The sequence below is a fragment of the Embiotoca jacksoni genome, unplaced genomic scaffold (assembly GCF_022577435.1).
Source record: "Embiotoca jacksoni isolate LCO1_2020_lvr unplaced genomic scaffold, fEmbJac1.0.p SCAF_16, whole genome shotgun sequence".
In the NCBI taxonomy this organism is placed as follows: domain Eukaryota; kingdom Metazoa; phylum Chordata; class Actinopteri; family Embiotocidae; genus Embiotoca; species Embiotoca jacksoni.
In genome coordinates this window covers 8,037,015-8,057,731 of record NW_027185296.1, presented here as the reverse complement: position 1 = coordinate 8,057,731, position 20,717 = coordinate 8,037,015, and the positions used below count along the sequence as shown (strand labels likewise).

The following is a 20,717-nucleotide window of genomic DNA, read 5'->3' as shown; positions in this document are numbered from 1 at the left end:
TTATTTCAACTATTTATCATGACTTTAACAGTATATTCAAAGCTTTAACAGGCTTTTTCAACCAATTGCCTGTAAATTTAAATCATCTGTGCAACCATCACGCAGTTATTTCGACTATTTATTGATTATGTTCAGTTAACTAACTGTTTAAACTTCCCTGCTGCTGAAGTCACAACATGTGTTTTTTAGGTGTTGCAGCTAATTCAATAAATGTATTGTTATTGCTATTAGTATTTTTTAAATAATTGGGAACCTGCTGTCTTCATTCACATTATCTTCTTTTCTATCATCTGCACATCTCTTTACACCAGCAGCTGTTAAAAATCATTCAGGTATATATGTATTTATGGAGACTGTCTCTCTTTCTGTCTGTCTTAGTCTTCCTGTCCATCTGTGTTGTCTGTCGTCCTTTAGTGAGCTGGCAGCCTGCTTGGCTGTGTGTGTGCTATTGCATTGAGACTGGTGATGTCCACAGTCTGTGAATGCCAGGGTATTTCCTGCCCATGCAGAGCTCTGCCTTCAGCCTGTTTGTCCATTCCTGAGGAAATTACCCAGTTCCTGCAGTGGCGGATGTGTCATTCATTTGTTCCAGATACAAGTCCTGCGTCTGTGCCAGTCTTATCAAAAAGTCTGTAACATGAAATATAAAATGCTTTCACGTTCACTTGACAGCTTCACCTGTATTTTTTTAATCAATTGGTCACTTGTCTGATCTCATGTTTTGAATGGAGAAAAACAAGAATGTAATTACATGTTTGACACAGCAGAGGACACTGTTGCTCCCTTATCCCTAAATTCCATCAGGTGGGTGGTAATGATGTTGACATATTTTTAATGTCTCTGAAAAAGTTAGACAAAACTGTTGTTTATTAATATTGCTGAAAATTATCAGTCTGTTCAGTTAAATGAAGATATATATATATATTATATTTATTGTTGAATAGTACTCCAAAATAAAATATTTTGGGTAATCGATTACTTCTATTTTCTAAAATGATCCAATGTTTTCTTTTTTTTCAGGGACAAAAGAGGATTTTATTCTCAATAATGTTAATTGATGGAATATTCATATTTAAATTGAATTAATAAAGTATTTCTCAAACAGTTCCTTCTACCTTCAGTATCTTTAGTTTCAGTTAAAAGATGAATTATACATACTGGGTTTAAAAGTCCACCGTCTGTCTTCATCACATCGTCACACGCATTAAGTGGTAATGGGGAGGACTTTCTAAATTTAACTCAGTATTACGTGTGGAAGTTTGAAAACAACTCCTCAGAGGCTGCGAGTCGCTTCCTTCAGTGTGCTATAATTAACTTAGTTTGTTGTCCTTGATTACAGACAAAATACTTTTTGTTCTCATGCATCCTCATGCATCCCCCCACCCCCCGCTCACACACTGGCCACACACCTTTTACATTTTAGGCCCAGTTTCAGCAGCTGCACAACATTTACTGTTTCATCTAACAACACGACTTGGATTAGAGCATCCAGAATCCTGTGAAGGAGATTTTGTACTCCATAAACTTCCAAACCTGCTTTTAAAATGAGCCTTTTCATGTATTTGTTGCAATTCAGGCTCACAATGACCTTGGCAGGGCTATTGTGGGAATTGTGAGCTGAATACACGCCTACGAAAATACTTAAGGCTGGAAGGGCATTGTTTCGATGGGACACACTCACACAGCAAATGATCAAGGCTGAGAAAGCATTGTTTGCCTGATGTAAAACATGCAAAAAGGAAATGAGACATGTATGATACAAAGAAACACAGTTGTGGATTATCATGGTCAAGATGGAAACTTTCCATATCAAAGAAAACAAAACACACAAGAACTGGCTTTATCTATCAGTACTTTTATTTTATAAAACTAGTTACATTTACTGCAGGTTTAGTAATACACTTTCAATAAAATACTGTAAGTAATATGAATAAAGGAACTGTACAAATGTGACTCTAGAAACTTTGATTTTGGAGAACTTCCTTCCTACCAGCCATTGAGTGTGCCAACAAAATAAAAGAAGAATAAAAGAAAGAAAGAAAACATTTGCTGATTGAATTATCTACAAATTCCAGATACCATTTCCTGCAGTGGAGGAAGTAGGTGGATTGTGCCTCAGGAAGTGGGCGTGGCGTCGTGTTTAGGCTCCTCAGACGTTTTACTCACTGTGTAAATATGATAGAATTCCTCTGGCAGTCCAGAGAGAACTGCGTTTACAAACTTATCATACAACCTTCATTTTTTCCAGCTGACTTATTAAGTTATCGCTTGTGAAAATATCTCGACACCACAATGACTCCAGTTCTATTGCATGTGTTGTCTTTGTTCCGAGTGTGGAAAAGTAAACAAATACTGTACAGTGAAAAGACTTGTTGGGGGATGTGTGGGGTCAGACAGGCGGCGTGCTGTAGCGGATCTCCATGTTGAACTTGTCGGGCGTCTTGGGCAGCGGAGGCTTCTTTAGCATGTTGTGCTTCATGATCACCTCCTCGTTGGCATAGATCGGGGTGTCGGTGTCGTCAGAGTGGTATCCTGACTGATATCCACTCGTCTGGTTGGACGACTCCGAGGCCAGAGACTCTTTGCTCTTACAGCGCAGCAGCTGACTGAGGAGTCAAACCAAGATGGAGACACAGATTTTAAACTTGATTCACAGCTAAAAAATAGTTATTACATGAGTAATAGTGAGTGAAATGTATTGTGGATTATATTCTGGGGCTTCATCTTCACCTGAAGTTGGGTGTGGTTTGGATTTGTTGAGTCAAACTCTTCACTTCCTCTGGTGAGAAACCGCTGTCTGTGTGACCCTCCTGTAGAAGTGCCAACAATTCAAATGAACACTGATGGGTGCTGCATGGCAGTCAGACGTCAGGTCTTAATCACATTCTTTAGTTTCCACCTTAGTTTGTTTGTAAAGTTGGACTGCAATGATCAATTTCATTATTAACTTGCTGTTTCTATTAATCGATTCAGTTTTCTGTTCGACCAACACGTTATTACCAGACCAAAAGTCACTCCGGCCACACTACATTGGGGATTCTTTCCATTTGTTGCATCCTACTGGGTGTAGACTTCTGGATCATTTTAAAATCATCGGAGCAACCTTTAACCAATTGGCATTGAGCACCATGCGGCATGTGTTGTTCACCACCAATGTGATACCATGTCAGTAAATGACCATTGCTGATGTTTCTATAACCGTTCATATAGTTTCATCTAGCTCTACCACTGCCACCGTTGTTGGAACTACAATTAGAGACAAGAGTCTGCCTTTGACATCATTACACTTAGCCACCCCCACTGGGGTCAGCACTGTGACCACGAAGAAGGAGAAAAGACGGTCGTGTAATAGAGGAGAAAGAGTGACAAAGCCCACGTAAAAAAGAGGTAGTGGTTGGATTGAACATACACGTAATGTACGTAAGGTAATTTATATCATGTATGTAACATTATTTATATAAAATTACTTAATTTAACTCAAACAATGATCTTCTACTAAACCAAATCTGCTGGTTTTTCCTGCCTAAACCTTAGACACCTTGTGCGTATCTCTGAGACGCCAGCAGTTTGTGACAAAATGGCAGTATTTAACACCCTGCGTTGAGATTATAATGTTCATTAAAATGTTCTGATATTTTCTCAAATTTCGTGTACATGATAAAGGACAGTTACATTCAGAACATTTTGTTCTCAAAATAGTAAGCAGCTACAATGTGTGACAATATCTATTTTATGAACGAGGTGTTGATTGTGCAGATTCACGGACGCTCACCATGACACTGCTGTGCGCCACAGGGATGTCTTCAAACGTCTTCACACTGAGGGGCCGACTGCACCTCTCACTCTGCTGGGTCAGTCTGCACAGAGAAGATACGTCAGTGGGTCACCACTGAGAGCTTTAATATTTCAAAGTGGCAGCTTCAGTGGACAGCAACAGGTAAGAGAATCACACTTACCCAAGGGATGGCGGGTGGTCATAGTGAAGCTGAGCTTCCAGGATTTCCCCACTCTGAGGCCTGCTGTAGGGGGTTCTCAGCTCAGGGGCAATTGAGCATCCTTCTGCTTCACCTACTGTCAGGGGGATGTAGTCCTTACCATCCTGGAAATCAACGGTACTTTAATGCCTTTATGTCCAATATGTCAAAACTCTGCTCTTAAGTTATGACAATAACACACACACACACACACACACACACACACACACACACACACACACACACACACACACAGAGGCAGGTAAGGCAGGTGCTGTCACAAATACACACTGGATCAATGAATTTTGCATTAAAAGGTAGAAATATGAACTTTGAATTATCGTCAAAAAAACAGCAAACTGTTAAATACTGTCAGCTAGACATATTTAATACCCATTAAATCCTGTGCTACATAAGTGTTTGAATGTGTTTCAGCTTCAGATGATGACTTCCTGAATTTCCAAGAGGATTTTTGGCAGCAAAGACAGCTGTAACAGGAGCACGGTAAAAGACACAGACAGATACACTAACGAGCCACTTTATTAGGTACACCTGGCTAGTACCGGGTTGGACCCACTTTTACCTTCAGAACTGCCTTAATTTTTGGTGTCATAGATTCAACAAGGTGCTAGAAACATTTCTCTGAGATTTTGGTCCATATTGACATGATAGCATCAAGCAGTTGCTGCAAATTTGTCGGCTGCACATCCATGATGCGAATCTCCCGTTCCACCACATCCCAAAGGTGCTCTAGTGGATTGAGATCTGGTGACTGTGGAGGCCGTTGGAGTCCAGTGAACTCATCATCATGTTCAAGAAACCAGTTTGAGCTTTGTGACATGGCGCGTTATCCTGCTGGAAGTAGCCATCAGAAGATGGTCCACTGTGGTCATAAGGGGATGGACACGGTCAGCAACAATACTCAGGTAGGCTGTGGCGTTTAAACGATGCTCAATTGGTACAAAGGGGCCCAAAGTGTGCCAAGAAAATATCCCCCACACCATTACACCACCACCACCAGCCTGAACCACTGATACAAGGCAGGACGGGTCCTTGCTTTCATGTTGTTGACGCCAAATTCTGACCCGACCATCTGAATGTCGCAGCAGAAATCGAGACTCATCAGACTCAACTGACAGGAGTGGCACCCGGTCATCATCTGCTTCAAGGTTTGACGTGTTGTGTGTTCAGAGATGGTCTTCTGCATACCTTGGTTGTAACGAGTGGTTATTTGAGTTACTGTTGCCTTTCTATCATCTCGAACCAGTCTGGCCATTCTTCTCTGACTTCTGACCCTCTTTTCGCCCAGAGAACTGCCGCTCAGTGGATATTTTCTCTTTTTTGGACCATTCTCTGTAAACCCTAGAGATGGTTGTGCGTGAAAATTGCAGTAGATCAGCAGATTGTGAAATACTCAGACCAGCCCGTGTGGCACCAACAACTATGCCACGTTCAAAGTCACTTAAATCACCTTTCTTCCTATTCTGATGCTCAGTTTGAACTTCAGCATGTTGTCTTGACCATGTCTACGTGCCTAAATGCATTGAGTTGCTGCCATATGATTGGCTGATTAGATATTTGCGTTAACGAGCAGTTGAACAGGTGTACCTAATAAAGTGGCCGGTGAGTCTATATTACTTCACACATTATGATACAAATATTCAGTGTTCATGCAGTTTAGAGGGGGAGAGTGTAACCCACACGGTTTTCTGAAGCTACAATTAGATATACCCTAAACGCCTCACATGCAAGTACTTCAGCAGATGCTATTCAAACAGTCAAACAGGTGTATGGCCAAAAATTTAAAAGAGTGATTTAAGGCGTTCTAATGTAAGTTTTACCATAGTTAAAATTAAGTGGGTTTACATATGTGGGCAGATCGCCCAAGAGGCTACGTATGGTAACTGCTGTGGCTCACTGATGAGATTTACTCCTGCATAAACGTAGCAAAAGTTTTGCTTTTCCAAAAAAAAACATGTCTTCATGAACGTAGCCTAGGTGTAGAAATTTGGTACAGATAGACAAGGCATTTTTCAATTCTAGATAGTCCCAAAGCAATTCAGTCGGTGCCATAAAATATCATAATTATAGACAGAGTAGGTTTTTGTTTTGACCCCAACAGACCTGTTGGGCACTGGCCTGCAGCAGGTTTCCAAGATGTTCAACCAGTTCTGTGAACGTTGGCCTGTCTGTGGGACGATCCAGCCAGCAGTCCAACATGGTCTGGTATCTACCAAAACACGCAATTTGGATCAGAGTTAAGAGCGATTTAAGGAGCGAGCTACATTTCTGTGAAGTGCTCGGCTGCATCATGTGAACTTTCCCCTCACATCTCTGTGGTGGCGTATTCTGGGGGTCTCATCCTGGTGCCTTCCTTCAGCCTCCTGCAGAAGGACTCGTCGATGCAGACGCCCGGATAGGGAGAAGCTCCTGCAGGAGATACAACAGAGATGATGTTGCATGTGCACAGTGGTCATAATGTATTTATTGTAATGTATTAATACTAGGTTTACCCAAGGAAAAGATCTCCCAGAGAAGGACCCCGAAGGACCAAACATCACTTTGTGTGGTGTAAACCCGGTCAAATATGGTCTCAGGAGCCATCCACTTCAGAGGGAGACGGGCCTGTAGCAGCGATGACAGAGTAAATTTCACAGCTTCACTGGCCATATTAATGGAATAGGCTGTCTATATATCAGTTTAAAGGACCTACATCTCCTTTGCGGACATAGTCAGGATCTTTGTAGACATCTCTAGCGAGGCCAAAGTCGCAAATCTTCACCACATTGTTCTCTGAGAGCAGGATGTTTCGGGCTGCTAGATCTCTATGGATGCACTGCAGAGCAAACAGAGAAATATACATTTCACGCACCCAAAAATGTAAAATAAAACCTCCAGTTTGAATGCCAAGATGGACACAGAAAGTCAGACACTTGTGATTTCACCTTGCGAGAGGACAAAAACTCCATTCCTTTGGCCACCTGGAAGCTGTACCTTATCAGGTCCTCCATGTTCAGATGGTCGTCATCTGAACTCTCTGCAATCACAAGAGGCATTTCAATGTGAGACATGATGGACATCACAAAGTGTACACAAGGAAATAACTTGGTGCAAAATTGTGTTGTTCTGTCTTCAGCACCTTCCGGAGGGTCCAGGTTGCTGCCTGAAGCCTTTTCTCCAGCGCTGGAGCAGACAGCTGTTCCTGTGCAGATGTCCAGCTGGGCAATCTTCCCCAGACCCAGATCCCCTTCGGTCACATCCTCCCCTACAGACGCCCACCTCTGGCTATCCACTCGCTTCCTCTGTCAACCAGAGCAGAGTAGAAGCATTAGGCTAAAAAATATGTTTTCTTTTATTCAGGATGCTAGTATTGTTTGTATGGACTGCAATATGTGAGATACAATCTGTGGGCGAGTGCTGGAGCACGTCGCCATGTAACGATCTGTGGTCGGTGCTCAGCCGTCTGGGCTGCGTGGAACCACATCAGAGGGCCGGCTGCGGTTTATTGGCTGCATGTGGGTTACACACCATTTACCTTGTAGGGGCTGTACTCGCCCCGTTTGCTCTTCAGATAGCTGGAGAGGTTTCCGTGTTTACAGTACTCAACAATGACCATCAGAGGCCCTGCAGGGAGAGGGAAGAGGAGAGAGCTTGATGATCAAAGTAAGAAGGACCAACAACTCATAAGTACACCTCAGAGGGCCACAGATGACGTGCAGGCTGATTTAATGAGAAGTGTGAAGCATGTATAAATACCAGCTACCCCACATAAAGTACCATTATTCGCCCTTATAAAGAAGTTATTAAGGACCGCTGCATCCTCAGGAAACAAAAGAGGCTAACATCAAGAGGCTGGATGTAAACTACAGGTATGTCCTCTGTGTGTTGGCTCACCCCCCGGCTTCGTGCAGGCTCCCAGCAGGTTGACCACGTTGAGGTGATGCCCGATGTGGATGAGGATTTTCAGCTCTGACATCAAGGCGCGGTACTCACTAGTCGTGGCTCCCTCTGTAACACAGAGCGATAACATTAACTCCGAGAGGCTGAAGGCTGTCACAGTGTGAGCTGTCTGCGTGCAAGAAATACGAACCCTTGAGCATCTTGACTGCAACAGTGGTGCATGTGGTGGCTTTCTCGATGCCAAAGGCGGCTGCTTCTACCACCTGACCGAACGCCCCTCGTCCCAGAGGTTCACCTTCAATGGAAAACATTAGTCATGAAGACACATTTGAAAAAAAACTCATCCATTAACAACCCGTCATAGTCCAGATGTGTTTACTTGGATTTATTTTAAACTAGAAGATATGTTAATTACATAATTGTTGGACAATTGGCAATGATGAATTTTGTTTTTCACAAAATTTTTGACTTTGGTCATCTCCAGACTTTTTTTTTTTTACTGTCACCATTGTCAGTGGTTATTAGTTTGGACGAACATTAATGTCCACCTCAGGATGACTTCCACTAACTGTTTATCCACCGACACGTTGTCTTGTTGAAATAGGAAGGTCTAATCCCACACGTTTCATCTTTATCCCTCTATTGAATACTTGATATTCCTATTGCTTGATTTTCTTCACTTCCCGCATCACTGTCAAAAATGCTCATTTGTAATCTTGTTGTCTCTATTCTTGCTAAATTATCTCAGTCAGTCTCTCGGCTACAGAGCCCCGAAGTGGCCATAGGGAGAAAAAAACATTAAATCGTAGGCACAAATTATTAAATCGAGGCCACGAATTACTAAATCATGGCCACAAGATGTTATTTAGTGCGCACGTTTTAATTAATTTAATTTAATTTGTGTGATGAGCTCTTTTATGAACTCTTTGGGTGAGACAATATTTGTCTTTCTTCTCTCCACATGCTGAAAACTCTCTGCTGGGACTTGTACGTGGCAGTGCAGATGCTTGTTGTCACAGGAACTGTCTCCTCACTCACTCACACTTTGCTGCAACAGTATTTTCTCACCTAGCTTCAGCCTGTCCCGAGGGAACTCCCATTTGTTAGCATCGTACGTGAGCCTCTCGCACTGCTCGTCCATGGGCATGTCCTCTGAGTCCAGGATCATGGACAGGTAGCCCGTCTTCAGATCCCCTCCATTCGGCTGAAACAGTGACAGAGTGAGAGATATCAAAGACAAGCAGAGATGTAATGTGTGAATTAATGAGCTGCTATTTGTCTCAATTCTCCCCTTTCACTACAAAAAAGCTGTACAGGGTTTTTCCACTGACTCTGGTGCCCCTCGAATAAAAGGGGCCCAGTGAGTGTTGCGGGACTACGTGACTTACAGGAGCACAGAGTGGCACTGTTGTTTCTGGATACAAAAGAGAGCTGCCACTGAGAGCCAGACCAGTCACTTCTCATCAATCATACACCCTCACAGTGTATGTGCCCGTTCATGTGTGTGTGTGTGTGTGTGCGTGTGTGTTTAAACATTTTGTATTATTCTGTATTATTATTATTTATTTAGATGTGTAACTGAGGGTAAAATCCAAGGAAGAAAAAGGGTGGTAAAAGGAGGGTGAGGATGTTCTTACTCTCTTTCTTCCACGGATGACAAAGACGATGAGTAGCCAGAAAAACATGGCGATGACCACTGACCCAATAGGAACGATCAGCTCCACATTGGTCTTCTCCTGTGCACCTACAACGTAAACAAACAATTTGATTTGAGGGAGAATTCAAAGACTATAAGACTTTGTCAGAGAACAAATCACTGAACAAATAAGACAAATGTGGGGCCCATTCTTCAGGAAAAATCGTGGGACAGTCACAGAGGAATGTCAATTGTAATTTCAGTGACGCGCCTCGGCAGCGTTGCATAAAGTTCAGACAGGTTTGCAATTTTCTTTGGCCTGAACACATGTGTGTGCCTGTGTTTGGGTTGGAGGAAGGAGACTGTTGGAATCTAGACTGAAAGTAAACTGATATTTTATCTAGTCATAACAAATGGCCAGGAGTCAGCAGCAACAACTACTGCCAAAGACAACTTGGAAAAGGGCAATCACAGCCATAGTAGTGTGTCACTACACGCTGTAATGGACCGTTTCGCTCCACTAAGTCAGCTTAGGGATGGATCATGCAAAAGTAATTTGGGGGGGAAGATGGAGTCAGAAAAAGGTTACGTATGTTTGTTTATTTTTTTCTAAGGGAAGGATCATGTAGGAAGGAGGGTATTTCAGGGGACTTTATCTCACCCCAGATTATTTTGTCCTGTTTGAAATGTGTTGTTAAAAAGTTTTAAACTGTGATTTGATGTCAGACTTTGAATCAGGTCCATCAAAGGCCACTGAGTTGTCACCTGTGCTCATTATATGGCAGTAATATCTACTTATGTGACAATTCATCAATAGAAAGCGACCATTTTTTACAATTTTGTTATGTTTACAATGGATGTATTATTTCATTCTGTAGCTCTCTAAACCCAGCAGGCCTCTCTACCCTCCCTTGTTAGCAGAACTGGCGCCTGAGCAAAGCAATGAGCGGCTGTAACTGGGTCTACATTCTTCTGGCGTGGAAAAGGTCACGTAGGCCCAGCTTCTAGTTAACGCATTTGTTTGTTTTTCGCTGTGTGTCTGTGTGGACAGCAGAGCAGAGGCTGGAGCTGGGGCAGGGCTGGGCCTCTACGTTTGTCTTCCAGCCTCCTTATTGTGCTGGATTTAGAAACTCCAGAAGGATGTGCGTTAACTTGGCAATCTTCCTGTCATGCGGAAGGAAAGTTATTCTTACTCTCCATCTTTGATATCAAAAATGTGGTATGTGTGATGTGAAGCGGTGAAAACTTAAGGCCCGGTATAAATATCCAGTCTTTGTGACTATTGTTGGAGTTGATAATAGGTTACGGCTAAACTCTCTCACATGAACTACGAGAAATACATTTCTGACAATCTGCCGTGGATGCATTATTGCGCAGGAAAACGAAGAAGCCCCTGAGCCACACAAGACACACAAAAGGACGACAAAACAATGAAAAACAACTAGAAAGAAATGTAAGAAATTACTATGACATAGAAAACAGTTGCAAAGGGACACAAAACAGAGACAAAGAGACACAAAACAAAATCACAGCGAAGGACACACAAAAAAAACTCAGAACAGTTACAAAGAAATGCAAAATGATAACAAGGAGACACAAAACAACCCAAAGGTTTAAAACAGCTCCAAAGACACAGAAAACAACTGAAACAAAAGACTACAGAAACACACAAAAGGCTGCAAAGAGACACTTAACAACTATAAAGATACAAAAAAAGACTTCAAAGAGACAGAAAAGACTACAAAGAGACAGAAAAGACTACAAAGACACAGAGGACTACAACGAGACACTGAACAACGACAACTTTCAGTCTAGGGGTCGTATTCCTCGGAGGTGGGGTGTACCAGTTAAGGCGGAGACTGACCTTCAGTCGTCAAATAAGCCTGTGAGGTGTCACAGCCGCGGTTGTTACACGCAGTGCAGGTGTACAGACCGCTGTCCTCCTTCTTCACTCGTTGAATTGTCAGACTGTGGTTGTTTTGGCTCAGAAAAACACCTGGAACAAATGGTTTTGGTTTTAGAACTACAGTAACTAATGAAACGAGTCCGTCATCAGAGAAAAGCTGTTCCATATCCCTGTTTCCCACCTGAGCCCTCCACCACAGTGTGGTTGTTTTTGGTCCACACCACCGTTGGGTTCGGCGTCCCAGCAGCTTCGCAGAGGAGAGTGATCGTCGCGCTCACATTAACTTTTTGGTCGGTGAAGTTATTGAGGATCCTCGCAGCCTCGAGATCTAAAATCAGAATGGAAAGGATTCACAGCTCTGGTGTCTCTTTGAAACAGATTCAAACTGGAACATATGAATTGGTTAGTGTTGCAAAACGTTGCAGAGAACTATAGTCCTCATATTTGAATTGTGTTGTTAGCCTATTCTGCCTTGTTTAAGATAATGAAACGTGTCTTTTAACAGCTATGTGACTGTAACTGTAAAAAAAAAAACATCTCTTCCTATGTTTTCCACATGAGACACGCGATCACATGTTTACCACATGTTGCAAAGTACGTTGTATGATAAAATGGGAGAAATATGTGGAAAGGTTTTCCCATGAGAATCGACATGGACTTCACAGATTACACCATACAAATTTTCATAAAGCTCTGGTTTCCCGTCGGCAAAATACATGTTTCACATGTGCACAGTCACATGTGATCACGAGTTTTTGCACATGTGAAATGAATGTGTTTTTTCTGTAAGGGGTGTGATTTCCTGTATGTTCTTTATAATGAAATTATGGCTTTTAATGTCTCGAATCATACTTACCAAAACAACTGGAAGTCTTACCTCTGAGAGAAAGGCGGCGCAGCAGGCAGGTCCTCCCCCCAGTCTTGATGTTTACCACCTGACAGGCATACAGACCCTCGTCCTGACGGGACGCGTTCGGCAGCGACAGCTCCAGCGTCACGTTGGTGCCCCGCAGGGTGGGCAGCACGGCCTGCGACAGGGGCGTCCGCTGCAGCGTCAGGGAGCGACAGGGCTGCACCGGCGCCACCTGCTCCGACCCGGATATGTTGGCCACGCGGAACCAGGTCAGGTTGCCGTAGATCAGCATGTCGGCTTTACACCGCAGAACCACATGGTCCTCCTCCAGGGGCTCACTGGATGGAGACATACTCACCTCGAGGCCGCCTGAGAGTTTCCAGACGGAAACACAGGCAGGAATGAGAAACGACATGATGAATGCTGAACTTCGGGATTACAGAAAGAGGCCACAAGAGACAAGAAGGAAGAAAAAGCGCTCACGTGTCACATGGAAAAAGATGATGCGTGAATCCTCTCCTACTTTGTTGGCAGCTGTGCATCTGTAGAGGGTGTGAGCCTCGGCCTTCTGAATCTTCAAAGCGCTCATGATTTTCTACAGAAATGCATTTAATCAATTTTTTTTTATTTACTCCACATCAAAGAGTTAAAAAAAAAAATCTGGTTTCTTGGTAGAAAGCAGAGGAAAGGGGTGTAATCAGGAGGAATTGTTTACCTTTTGGCGATGATCGATGTCAGTTGTAATTCTTCCTACGTGGTTGTGACCGGTGCTGTTGCTGATATCTCTCCAACCTTTGCACTTCTCCAGCTGTATCTCAGACATGATCAGCCCTGACCTGATGGACAAAAAGAACAGAAACCAGGTGAAACTAAAACATATGACACTCTTTCATAATTATGGCTGTTTTCATGCGGAAAAACTGAGGAGCGCATTTTTCTTCTTCTTTTCTTCTTCTTTTTGCTGCATTTTTCTTAGCTGCAAAACTGCTGTCACCCCAAATTACAGTAAGAAATGGAAAACTTTTGAGTACATTGCTGAAACATTAGTCATGTGATAATAGGGGAAAGAACGTATATAAGAAACGCAGCTCTGGCAGGAAGAAGCGCTATTTTTTGAAAGAGAGGAGGATGACGGGAACAACAGGAAACGCAGTGCAGAAACTAGGAAGTTCTCGGATGTGTAGGCAGAAGATAAGGAACCTGCTGCTGTTCTTTTCTGGTCAAAAGCAGCTACACACACACACACACACACACACACACACCTCCCTCTCTATCAACATTCGTCAAATCCCGGCAGGAGTAACTCATGCAGTTGTGTAACCTCTGAGATATCCTGGCAGGATGGACAGAGCTGCTAGATTGTGGTTTGAGTTTTTGATTGTACAAAATTAGTAAGCACATTGTGCACCTCAATAATTGATGCCCTTCTAAAAATGGACATTGTGAAGAGAATGAATCACATCCGCTGATCTGCATCAGGTCAGAATGGGCGCTCATTGTCTTTTCTCTTGTTTTTGTCAACATCACAAAAGCAGCTATTTCTCTGCTAAATCAACAACCTGTTGACAATGAGTGAGTGAGAGTCATGTGACCAATGCATGCACACACAAAGGAAGGCCCTCTTTCTCCTTCTTCTTCTCTCTCTCACACACACAGTGAAGAAAGGGGACCTACAGGAAGGCCTTGGGACAGTCGTCTTTGGACATCCACTGCCACTGGATGTATGCCGGTGTGGGAAATGCACGGGCGGTGCACCTCAGGCTGGGGCTGCTGCCATACGGGTATACATCAGTGTCCATTGCCACCTCCTTCTCCATGATATGAGGAGGCACTGTGGAGGAAGACGTAGAGTTATTATTACTGTCTCTTGACCGACAGCAGCTGAAGAGGGAATACCGAAGAGTAGGAACACTGGACACATACTGTTGACCAGCAGCTGGAAGGAGCGTCTCTGCTCCTCTTTAGTAATCTTATTGGTCAGGACCACTGTGTAATTCCCAGCATCCATTTCTGTGACTCCACGGATGATGAGGGCATCAATTTTCTGTCTGATTCTGTAGTCATCCTTTAGTGGAAAGCCATTCTTCAACCTGGGCACACAAAAGGGTGTTACAAAAAGCATCTAACATACATTAAATAACCTTTTCACATGTTGTCAAAGCATAAAGTTGTATAGGATACAAACTAGATCAAAAAGTTCAGAGTCTGTTTCTGTTACACACGAACGGAGCGCAGCACAGTGATGTGCATGGAGCAGGGGGATGCTATAACTTTTGTGAGCAAGAATTTCAGGTTACATCCCTTGATGAACATCGGCACGTGTTACCCACGTTTTTATGACCTCTGGTAGGCGCACATTTGCAATTTCACCATGGACTTCTGCAGAAATGGCACCTCCAATTTTATGTCAAACTCAGGAATTTTGCAGCAGAGATCCATGAAATGCTTCAGAAAATCTGAAGCAATGAAGCAGTGAGCAGGGCAAGGAGTTTTACGCAGGGTTCATTTCAAGAAGGGCACAACATCCAAGACCGAAGGAACTAATTTTCTGAAGGGTCTGAGGGGAAACTGCAGCGTGATGGCAACTGGATTTTTAACTATATCAACGCGTGCTGAAAATGCACAGATTTCTTGCCCTAAAAAAGATAAAAGTTGCATCCATCCCACCGAGTTTTCAGATTTGGCTCTCTGCAACTCTTTCTAATTATACAAACTTTTTATGTGCATTCTCGGCTCTAGGTTCAGATCCATGGCAAAATTTCAAATGCATAAAAACATGTGTAACACAGGTGCTGATGTTGATAATGCAATATAACTTGGAGTAAGTTATCTTCCCTCTGTTCTTTGCACATTATTGTGTTGTGCTCCATTCTTTTGCAACAGGAACGGTCCGGTAAAATATTGATCCCTCCTCATACAGCAGATCAACTGTGACTCATACAGAGAGAAAAAAGTATACTGCTGTGAAACTACCATTTACAGCTGGGCTCAGGGTAGGCCGAGTACTTGACAGGGATCAGTGTGGATGTTTGATCTCCCACGTTTACCTCCCGCACCTTCGTCCAGGGCTCCTTCATGTCAATAAAAGGCTTTTCTGGAAGCACAAGAAAAATCACAAAATGCTTTGAGAGACATAAAACAAATGGTAAAAACATGAAATGATCAAAGCCAAAGTAGTCAATCACATCAATGACTGAACGATTGTTGCCGGGAAAAAATATAAAGTTCACATTGGATTTTTTGTTGGTCAAATTTACACAAATGTTTTAATTATATTAAATACAATTTTAAAAAAGAGATGGGTGGAGGTTTTCAGATTAGCAAACGGGTGTATTTATGATTCCCAAAGCACAGCTGAGTAAAAAATTATCAGATGCATCAAAACTATAACTGAATATAACAATATAAGTCACTAAATAATTGAAATTGATTGATAAGGAAGACAGGAACCAGCTTTGCACAAATAGGTAATGTACAGTGCAATATAATATGAATGACTACATTTGTGCCAAACAGATATGAAAATGACAGAGTTTAAAATGAGCCAATCAAAGACAAACAGAAGAGTGAAGTCAATTTCATTTTAGGGGGGGGGGGGGGGGGGGGGACAACGATTAAATGAAACTCAAATTCCTTTTAACTATTAAACCATCAGTGTGATTAATGATTTATTTTTGACAACCTTTTATGACATTCTTTCAGTTTTAGGGCTCCACTGGGTAAATGCAGAGGGGGAAAAAAACAAAGAAAAAACTTTGTAGAAAAATATGTAAAAAACAACTTAAAAATGTTAAAACTTAACGGAAGGTCAGCTTACATGATGTTTAACTCTCCAACTTACATACTGCTCGGTCCTTCGTTCTAAGTTTATAAAAGGCCACTCAAGAGTAATCAACCAACACATTCTGAATCTTTTGGCCCAGTTAATAGCTACGCTAAAAATCGTCTGCTGCCTTTTGCAATAACAAACATGGAACCTGAAGAGTTTTCATGAAGGTAAAATTATTGCTTTTATGGTGTGGAAGAGTTTTTGGACGAGATAAATAATTTTGGGGAATTTTGTAAGAATGTTTCTGGCCATTGTAAAAGTACTGGTTAAATCCTGACAGCTGTCCAAGATAACATGATGATTTCAGTGCACCCACCATACACCTTAAGAAATGCTGAGGCGCTTTTGTCCATCTGCCCGCTGGAAGCCGTGCAGGTGAATTCGCCGGAGTGATCCACCGTCACGTTCTCTATGGTGAGTGTGTTGGACAGCCTCAGAGAGTTCCACAGCTTCTCCTTGTGGGACACCTTGTGGGACGGCCTCGAACCGTTGACCGAGGTCTGACATAGGGAGACACAACACACGTAATTTGTCTTTTATAAGAAACACAAATAAAAATGAGGAGGATCTTTTTTTTTCAAAAGAGAGAAGAGTTGAAATATTAGCCTCAGCCTGCAAAGCTTTTTCTTATGTAAGCAGTCAGAACATCACAAACACATCTGGTCACCTTTGCACTTTGACCTGCAGAGGTCTGAAGGATTCCTGAAAGCAGGAAGTAACGAATATGTGTAAGAACAACAGGAAGTGATATGTATCACTTCTGGTATCTGTCTGTGTTCAGTTGTAAGTCAAACAGACTGATTGAATGCTGTCACACAAGTTCATTGAAAGTATACAAGTCCATTAGGAGGACAAGGGGCTCGGGCACTGACCAGGGCACCGCCGGAGTGTGTCCAGTTGAATTCGATGCCCACATTGAGCTCGGTGCGGGCGGTGCAGTTGAGCACCAGCCGCTCCCCCACAGACAGCCTCACTTGCATGGGGGTCAGGGTGAGGTCGTAAATCTTGTATCCTGCGGAAAAGGGAGGGAAGACGCGGTGGTCAGCCGACAGCCTATTGTTCTCCAGAGAATACAGACTCTCTCTGCACCGACTCACTCACTCACTCAGTGCTTCACCCACTCACTCTGTAAACTAATCATCACTCTTGCACAGAAAAAAAAAATCTGAATTTCCATTAGGTTCTGGTGTTTATTAAGTAAAACAAACAGTACATTACACCTACAATTTTGTTATATTGTTCGATGTATCTTTTTTCCATCTTACCAACAACTGCCACAATGTAGAGAGGAGAGTTAAAGGTCTCATTTCCAATACGAGTCTGGCAGGACACGACGCCGGCATAGCTGATCAGATGAGTAGGAACAGTGAAGCCCGTCCTGGCGTCCCACACAGAGTCCTTTCCATCGGGATGAAGCTCCTTGATTGGATGCTTCTGACAGACACAGAAGTTTGAAAAAAAAAAAAAAAACATTAAAAAAAAATTTTTTACACACGAGCACACTTATCTTCGTATAAGACACACCAGGAAAAAGAAAATAGGAGCTGAAGATAATAGAGGAAGTCATTTTAGGCCTGAAAATGTATTTTCCACAACGCTGAAAGGCCTTTTGTTATTGATTAAAAGGTTCATTCCACCAGTTTTACACATAAAGGTCAATTTATTCATCATGAGGGGTACTACACAGCCTTGTATAATTAACTCTGGGTCTGGAGAAGCTTTCTAAAGTCTGAAAAATAAGACCATCAACCAGGATGATGATGTTGGAAACTACAAATGTGTAACAAAAAGTCTGTTACAAACTGGGGCTTGGATTATGAACAAATTTAGGAATAACCAGGCATCAGGGTAAAAAAAATTATGCTACATTCTGAGAAATGTAGGGCCCCGGTGTTTTTGAGACTTGGTCATAACTAGGTAAAGAGAATTATAGCACATGTCCATCTCTTTGGCTTTTATTTTGACCATTCTTTTAAAAAAAAAAAAAGTCTCTTCTGAGTCCCCCAACTCACTCAATGAAAAACTAAATTACTAAAATTATTGTGTCTTACGAAACAATAAAGCCTTAAATTTGAAATTCTTTAACTGCTGTGATGCTTTTCGCCTTCAAGAAGTTGCTCCATCTACTAAAACTCTCTTACTAAGAATAAATTAAAGAAACAACTTCTTACAATGTTGAGTGTAACATTGAGATTCTCCACAGAGCCGCGGCACGGTATCACCACCCGCTCCCCTTCACGGATGAACACCACCTCATACTCCTTCTCCAATGGCACAAATGGCACTTTGTAATCTGAAATAAATGCAAATTTAATGTAAATTAGGAGAAATTTAAAGAGTGAACTCGGCACTAAGAGGACCACTGCTAAGGAGTCTAGTCTTGAAATGCAGAAATACAGCTGTTCTAACTCAGATTTTCTTGTACATGACCGGATGTTTGAATAAACACGCTGCATTAAATGTAAAAGCCCCCCTGAGTAACTTAAAAGGATATATACCATTCACAAACACATAAACCGACACTGAGGTCTTGCCATCTTTGACCTTCAGGTCTCTGTAGGAGCACTGATACTGCCCAGTTTCATTGACAGTCGCATTGGTGATAGTCAGTGTTGTGCAGAAGAGTCCTGATCCACTGCAGTCACTGGTGGAGAAGCGAGTGGTTGTAGGAGGAATCGTCCACCTCAAGTACTGACGACCTCTGCCAGAGGAAGACACAGAGAGTTGAAGTACACAGAGTAGATGTTTGGGTCTCTGAACGGATGGAGCTTAGTAAGGGTAAGTTCTCAAATACCTGCATGTCAGTTCAAGGTTGTCAGATTTGTTCATCCTGTGGATGCCGTAGATGTTGAGTGTTGGTGGATCAGGCATAAACCGCAGATCTATGGCTGGAGGAATCAACAGTACAAGTCAATTACAGTGAAGACTCACTATAAACAGAATCGGCAGGGATGACTGTCAAACTAATCCTAAAGGGGTCAGAGGTTATGTCACTATTGCTTTTGAAAACACATAGTATGGAAATTAAAACAGGTCAAAAGCACCTGGTTGAAACTGAAAGTGTGAGACAGAGGCGGGGGGGGGGGGGGGGGGGGATTGCGATTATGGAATGTCTTGCACAACTACACAGGGGCCATTTTTCCACTACTGCAGCAAATGGCGGAGCTGTGTCAAAACAGGAAGCAGGGGAAGATGGGCCGGGTCAGGCTCAATAGCCCAGCACAGTGTGGCATTAGGTGGGGTTCCTGTTTCTGATAGGATACAGGCTGCCTACGCCTCCCTGTGAGGACCTAAAGCACAGAGAGCATTGTATGGAAAAAAAACAAAAAACTCATCACGTATTATACATATTTTCCTTAATAAGCCTTAAATTTACATTTCCACAAACTTTGTGGAAACAAATTCCATTCTTTGTCAGACAGGCACACTTTCCCTCCTTTTCTGCACATTAGCCGAAGCAAAATGCTTTTTACATTTCACATGTACAATTTAAAGAGAGTTCAGTGCTGTTGTAAAGTTTTAGCCACTTTAAATGTTTAGATCTATCACTCAGTACCACCAGTACAACTGATCTGTCCCAAATTCATTCTGCCGGGTTTCAAATAGCCCCAAACATACAGTCAGTCATGCAGAAATATGCAACAGATGTCCTGATATTACCCTCATAGAATAAATCAGCGATTAAATAAAGAGACAAAGGACACTGAGACAGTCTAAATCCATAGAGAAAGTGTGGCAAGTTTTCCAGGATGTCAGAAAACTGTGCGCAAGTGCACCTTGGAGAACTGGTACTGAGAACTGGGAAATAAAACAATGGCAGCACATTTTGACTACAAACTTCTGTATGTTATTCAGCTTTGCTCGTTAGGGTAAGCGATTTGACTAACAGTCATGTTATTGTCTTACCAGCAACACAAGTGATTCCCAGAATAAGTAGTGGAATTACGGAGACAGTCTGCGCCATCATCGGACAGAAGACAGAGTCCTCATCAAAGTCCAATTAAAAACGGTACTGCAGTGATAATAATAATCCTACTGCCTCATTACTAATCCACTGTCCACCGATGTTTCATATTCCACTCCAGAGTAAGTGTGAGAGTCATGAAAACAACCAACGGCGGATGGTGATCAGCGGTGAGTAAAGTGTGTGTCCCCATGGAGCTGCTGCTGCTGCTGAGGATGGAGAGAGACACTCAGTCTGAGCAGCCTGCAGGGGAGGAGCGTGTCTCTCTCTCTCTTTCTCTGGAACTAAACACTATATGACACTCCTGGACTTGTTGCTGGTTGTTGGAAGGCCAAACACTGAACTGCGACCATAACCTTTGAGGGAAAACCTCACCTAGTGAGCAGCAGTAACTAAACCCCCTGATAACGACTCTACAAGTGATAATTAGGCTATTAGGCCTGGTGAAACTTAAAAACTTAGAAGGTTAACTGAGAAAAAGTTCCCTTATCTTTATTTGAAATAAAAGTAAGAAGGGAATATGGCAGTCTTGTCAGCAAATAGTTGCCTTGTCACACCTAAAACAGATATGGAGCACCTTGTTATGATTCCCATCAATTTCCGTTTTTGTGTCCACCTCATGAGTCTCTAATTTTAAGTTTGTGTTGGTTGCTAA

At 42.5% G+C, this 20,717-nt stretch overlaps 1 protein-coding gene across 2 annotated transcripts; it reads right to left on the bottom strand.

Annotated features, from left to right (window-relative positions):
• Positions 1-1,835: 1,835 nt before the first annotated feature.
• Positions 1,836-20,254, bottom strand: kdr (kinase insert domain receptor (a type III receptor tyrosine kinase)). Of its 2 annotated transcripts, none has more exons than XM_069150692.1 (30): positions 20,005-20,254; positions 18,893-18,986; positions 18,597-18,799; positions 18,270-18,391; positions 17,364-17,532; positions 16,971-17,110; positions 16,415-16,598; positions 15,243-15,363; positions 14,193-14,359; positions 13,944-14,100; positions 12,985-13,105; positions 12,753-12,864; positions 12,294-12,638; positions 11,598-11,744; positions 11,375-11,506; positions 9,512-9,618; positions 8,943-9,078; positions 8,065-8,169; positions 7,869-7,982; positions 7,510-7,598; positions 7,114-7,276; positions 6,920-7,011; positions 6,688-6,810; positions 6,488-6,599; positions 6,305-6,404; positions 6,099-6,204; positions 3,957-4,099; positions 3,773-3,857; positions 2,731-2,810; positions 1,836-2,606 (listed from the first exon to the last, which is right to left on the bottom strand). In XM_069150692.1, exons 1-30 carry the CDS (start codon positions 20,063-20,065, stop codon positions 2,390-2,392), a joined length of 4,047 nt encoding a protein of 1,348 aa, XP_069006793.1. In that variant the 5' UTR covers positions 20,066-20,254; the 3' UTR covers positions 1,836-2,389. The 2 variants fall into 2 exon arrangements, with proteins under 2 accessions (XP_069006793.1, XP_069006794.1); XM_069150693.1 differs by having other exon boundaries at positions 17,364-17,529.
• Positions 20,255-20,717: the final 463 nt, after the last annotated feature.

Bases quoted from the DNA above. Each gene is read 5' to 3' on its own strand.
- kdr (XM_069150692.1), bottom strand. From the start codon at position 20,065: ATGATGGCGCAGACTGTCTCCGTAATTCCACTACTTATTCTGGGAATC. The intron at 7,599-7,868 runs GTGAGCCAACAC...CTCTCCCTGCAG, and splicing joins AGCCTGCACGAAGCCGGGGG to GGCCTCTGATGGTCATTGTT. The intron at 6,600-6,687 runs GTAGGTCCTTTA...TCGCTGCTACAG, and splicing joins ACTATGTCCGCAAAGGAGAT to GCCCGTCTCCCTCTGAAGTG.